Source organism: Orycteropus afer, unplaced genomic scaffold, assembly GCF_000298275.1.
Source record: "Orycteropus afer afer isolate SDZICR_OR568_19922 unplaced genomic scaffold, OryAfe1.0 scaffold00124, whole genome shotgun sequence".
NCBI lineage: Eukaryota > Metazoa > Chordata > Mammalia > Tubulidentata > Orycteropodidae > Orycteropus > Orycteropus afer.
This window is the reverse complement of record NW_006921711.1, coordinates 1,390,136-1,395,740: the sequence shown is the minus strand read 5'-3', so window position 1 is coordinate 1,395,740 and position 5,605 is coordinate 1,390,136. Positions and strand designations below refer to the sequence as shown.

Genomic DNA, 5,605 nt, shown 5'->3' with positions numbered 1-5,605 from the left:
GGAAGTGGGAGGGAGGCTGTTGCATTATGGTAAACTGTGGTCAATGACATGAGACAAAGTATATGTGAACTGCTGTATGGAAAGTGAATTTGCTTTGTAAATTTTCACCCAAATCACAATAAAAATAAAAAAATTGGAAGCCACCAAAATATCCTCCAATAAATAATGGATAACCTAATGGTGGTACATACTCACTGCCTTCAAGTCGGATCTGACTCATAGTGACCCTGAGACGGTATCACTACAGAAGTAGATTGCCAAACCTTCTTTCCCAGTTGTGGCTGTTGGGTTTAAACCGCCAACCTTCTGGTTAGCAGTCACATGCCTTAGGGACTATGCCACCAGAGCAATTTTATTCAACAAGAAGACAGAAATGAGCTATGGAGCCATGCAAAGACATGGTTGAATCAAACGCATATTGCTAGTGAAAGAAACCAGTCTACATACTGTATGATTTCAACTATAGGATATTCTGCAAAAGGCAAAACCACAGAGAAAGTGAACAGATCAGTGGTTTCCAGAGGTTGAGGAGAGATAGGTGAATAAGTGAAGCACGGAAAGGTGGTAAAACTATACCGTATGATACTGTAATGCTTGGTTCATGAAACTATGCATTTGTCAAGATCCACAGAACTTTATAGCACAAAGAGTGAACTTTGATGCTGATAAATAAAAAAAATTAAAATCTAGGTCAGGACATCCCAGGATGGAATGCAGAATACGACCAAAAGGATGAAAGTCCAGATGGACTACAACTTAAAAAAAATGGTTAAGAGCAACATAAAGGTTCTTTAAACATGTTTGTTTCTACAGACTATGACAGCCTGAGATTTTCTAGTAAATAGGAATTCACAACTGTCTTGTGGAAGAAAATTCCCCCACTGCTGGAGATAGTCAAACCTGACTATACCATCACTGTTTGGAAGTGTTGTAAAGCAGTGGTTTTTAGCCTTCTGGAAGGTGCTGGAAGCCCGTGAGAATCCAATATTGCATGGAAATGCCCCTATACTCTAATGCACACAATTTTGCATATATTTCCAGGGAGTTCACTGATTACAAGAAGTGTCTCCATGAATCTCAGGGTAAGAATTCCTGTTGTAGAAAACTAGAGTGTCTCCAACACTCCTTCAGTTTCTGTGACTTTAGTTAACATAAATGTATTATGTCTTAAATGCTTCATGTTTTTATTATCTATACATTTTTTTTTCAGTTGTATAAGTGACCTATAAATACGACCATCAGGTTAGCTGTCTCTATGCAAATTGGGAAAAGTTGACTCCTCTGGACAGTGAAACTAGAAATAAACATCCCTTCCTCCAGGTTGCTGTGGTCCATGTCAGGGCACAGCACTTAGGAAGAAGAGCTCAGGCTGAATGTTAGTCCCTAATCACCCCTTCAGCAGGGCACTCTCATACATGGTACAACCAGCATTTGTATTGGTAGGCCACAGACTGGTCATCTGGATAAAGAGCTGAAGACTGTTTTAGAAAAGTGTTAAAATCAACTTTGCCACTGGTTAAAAAAAATCATAATACTTGGGGGAGAAGGGAAGTAGGAGAAAAGGCATTACCCCATTTTTACTGCCAATGAAGAAAACAGATTTTTCTCCAATTTCAACTCCATCCCCTTCATTTCCATTACTCCTCCTTTTTTCCACTTCAGCTTTTGCAATTTCCCAGAGTGTTTCACTAGATGAGAGCCAAAAAAAAAAAAAAAAAAATTGAGAGAAAGAAGGATATTTCAAATATTTATTTCACGCTCAGAGATGTTTTATTTATAAACTTCAAGTTTATAAGACATTATTTCTCTGGGGGACAAAAACTTGCTAAAGATTGTAAGGGTTAGTCATCTTGTGATGTTTTTCTTTGCACTGGTTCATCAAAGATGCTGAGAATGATAAGCAGAGCTTTAGCACCAAGATTTAAGGTTTTTCTATTTTGTGGCTTATAGGTTGACAGCTATGGGATAGTTCCTCAGACACATACATAGGTACAATGGCTTTTGGAAATACAACTTGAAAACCATCAACACTTAAATCATCTAGGAAAATGAAGATAAATAAAACTAGTGTATTAAATAATCCTTGCTCCATGAAACATTTTTTTTTTGCTATTATTTACGAAATCATATTTTTCGGCTCATGCGTTCCTCCCTTTTTTCATAAAAGTATAAAGAAGGGGGAAAAAAACCCACCAAAAATCTCAAATATCTTAAAGATTTCTTTTTTGATGTAATATGCAATTTTACAAAAATAAGATTTTATCATGCATTTTTAAAATTAGTCTAAGTGAAAAATGCAATACAAAGAAATGTAAAACAAAAAAGGAGAAAGACATGATTGGTTCTAGTTTCAATCCACTACTATTTAGGTACGTGAACTGTTGGCAAATGACCTAAACTCCCTAGATCCTTTGTTAATGCAACAAATATTTATTGAGCACCTTATATATGCAAGGCTCCGTGCTAGGGCCCAGGCTCACCTCTAAAATGCTGACCAAAAAAAAAAAAAAAAAAAATTTATGAGGTTGATGTATGAGTTATGATATATAATTTTATGATTGTTAATATATGATAATCCATTTAGTTGAAGCGCTGGTCTATAAAAATTACCTAAAATTTATTTAGTGCTTACAATTGTCATTATTCAAGAACCAGGAATAAAGAAAGCATCTATAACAGGCTAAAACAGGTGTCTGTTTTGGTCATAAAAGTCTCTTCATGCAGGAGACCTGGATCTAGTCACAGCCAATGCATGTCACGTGCAGCCACTACCTGTCTGTCTCTGGAGGCTTGTGTGTTGCTTGGATGCTTCCAGACAAAGGCAGACTAGGAAAAAGCTGGTCAACTTCCAAAAATCAGCCAATGAAAACCCTATGGATCACCAAGGCTGATTCACCATTGTGCACTGCCTTGCCATGACTTGAGGGCAGATTCAACCGCAGCTAACAAAAAATGTATGCACTAAAATCACACATTTACTTCAAAAGAGAGCCTCCAGGCCCTTAGTGGGAGTCTGTCTGTCTGCTCTTCATTTACCTACCCTCTTTTCAAAACGTGATCATCTAATTTCTAAATACTCAGCAGAGAAAGAAGGTGCTCTAATTACTCAACCTGTGGAAATTTGTAACTATAAGCATACCTTTGTAACTGTAACCAATCACACTGTGATGGAATGCTGACAATTTTTTACCTACGTTGATGAAAGAAACAGCTTTATTTTGCTTTGTGATGGCCTTCCCGACCCCTCTTCCTGACGTCCTTATAAATTGTTCTCAGAAGATTTTAGATATTATCTTGAGAACAGATAATAAAATTGACATCAAAGAAATGAAGAGCTAAAATCTATTTAAAAGTCATCAAAATCCTTTCTTTTGTTTTCCTTTTTAAACTTTTTTCTTTTTATACTTTCACAGTGATCGGGCAGGTTTCCATTTACTGAACTCCTGCAACAACGAGGGAAGGTCCCTGAGGAGGATGCCTTGTGGTCGGTTCACCAATGCATTTTCTGTTCCAAGACAGTCCCTTGCCCCCAAGAAACTTTTCTTAAATCACTGAATAGATTAATCTGATGATCTCTCAAGTCCCTTACTTTTGCTATCTGAAGAACATTATGTGGCAGAATACACATGCTCAAGGGGAATTCTTACGGACCTCTGACCATCTAGACCCATTGCAGGCGCGATAGGCTCAGATCTTCCACTTGTAGGTTCCGCAAGGGCTACCCCTCCACAACAATACCCCCAGTGGCTTCTTCCTCCTCTGGTCCTACCAGGCTGGGGTGGGAAAGAGGGGAGACTCTCGAGAGGAGCGTAAAACGGAGCAGGCAGGGCTAAATGCGGGAGTACCTGGGCATCTTGGTGCAGCGCCCTGGGATCGTGGGCTCGTCGTACGGCCGAGCCTAGAAAACTCCAGGCAGCGACCTCCTAGGTGAGCCCAGGATTGTGGGCCTCCGGCTTACCATGGCAACGACGTCACGTTTTGATTGATTGCTTGAGGAAGCGAGGCATCATGGGAATTGTAGTTCTCTGTATTCCTTTTCCAGTGTGTCAGCGAGAAGCAGAGGTGACAAGTGGTTACAAACTTAGGACCTAAGCATTCTGGGCTGGGTATGTTCTTTTGTTCAAGAAATATTTTACTGAGTGCCAGAGGTCTCTATTCTCTCTCATTAGTGATTTTTATTTTCTCTATAGCAATAATGCATAGTGGCTAAGACACTTGCCTGCTAACCAGACGGCTGGCGGTTCAAACCCACCAGCCGCTCCTCGGAAGGAAGGTTAGGCAATCCTACTTCCGTAGTGATACTGCCTCGGAAACCCAAGGAGGGGTCGCTATGAGTAGGGGCCAACTCGATGGCAAACAACAACAACAACATAGCAATAATTTGGGAATAGAGGGTGAAACAATCTCATAAACTGTTTTCTAGTAATTTACTGTTGTTGTTATATGCCGTCGAGTCAACCCCGACTCATAGTGACTTCTTCTTGGGTTGCCGAGGCAGTATCACTACGGAAGTAGATTGCCCAACATTCCTTCCGAGGAGTGGCAAAGAATGCTCAGATTTAAAACTGACAATAACACATGTTTAGTTGCTGCAGGTTTTATGTGATAGTACATCCTATATTAATAAATTAACAAAGCAAGTGTATTTCCTACATACTTGATTTAGATGGGTAGATTTTTGTTTGAACTTTAAAATCTCTTTATAGATCTCCAAAAATCTCCAGATTAATAACAACCTTTGAGTTATTACTATACGCAAAGTCCCGTGCTACAAAGAATTAGGAATAAGATAAGATATCTGCTAATTATAATAAGCTAAGGAAGGACATGATGTAAACTAATGCAGGAAGGCACAAAAATTACATGAGAACACAAGACATATTATGTCCAGGTGGTTGTTGAAATATTTATGACAGTGATAGTGTTTGATCTATCTTGAATGCAGAGTACAGACCAGGCGCTCTGGCCTCAAGATGCCCTGAATATATGAAGGAGGATCTTGTCCTGCCATTTGACTTAGTTTTCATAATGTAATGTTCCAGAACATGGGCTTTGGACTAAGAAAGCCTTCCATACTGTGTAAATTAACACATTGTATACTGTCACCTAGTAGACTCAACTTGTGTGAGCCTTCCTTTCAGATTCTGGCTGGTAGAGGGAAAGCATGAGTTTTTTTTTGTTTTTTTTTTTAAAAAAAGAAAAACTTAACTCACTGCCATCAAGTCGATTCTGACTCATAGCAACCCGCATTGGGTTTCCCAGGCAGTAAATCTTTATGAAAATAGATTGCCCCATCTTCCTTCCACAGAGCAGCTGGTGGGTTTGAACCGCCAACCTTCTACTTAGCAGTCAAACACCTTAGGCACTGTGCCACCAGAGCTCCTTTAAAATGAGATAAATTTATGTAAAACATAAGTTATATATGTACCTGGCACTTACTTTATAAGGCCTCAGTGTTTGCTACTATCATGTAGTAAACTGCTGGTCCTCAGCTTTGAAGAAGGTTCATATCTTGTGGTGCAGTGAGTTACTTGGTATGGCTCTTCTTCCCATGGTCTTTGTGATTCCCGCCAGATTACTGGATGTAACTATGCAAATGTAACGT

At 39.3% G+C, this 5,605-nt stretch overlaps 1 protein-coding gene across 1 annotated transcript in view; it reads right to left on the bottom strand.

The window, feature by feature from the left end:
- The window catches only part of DYNC2LI1 (dynein cytoplasmic 2 light intermediate chain 1), an 86,945-nt gene extending 83,092 nt beyond the window's left edge, over positions 1-3,853 (bottom strand). The window contains exons 1-2 of the mRNA XM_042781475.1: positions 3,846-3,853; positions 1,571-1,688 (exon numbers count right to left, since the gene is read on the bottom strand). Coding sequence (XP_042637409.1) covers positions 1,571-1,688; positions 3,846-3,853 — 126 coding nt within the window. The remainder of the gene's footprint in view (positions 1-1,570; positions 1,689-3,845) is intronic.
- Between the last annotated feature and the right edge of the window lie 1,752 nt (positions 3,854-5,605).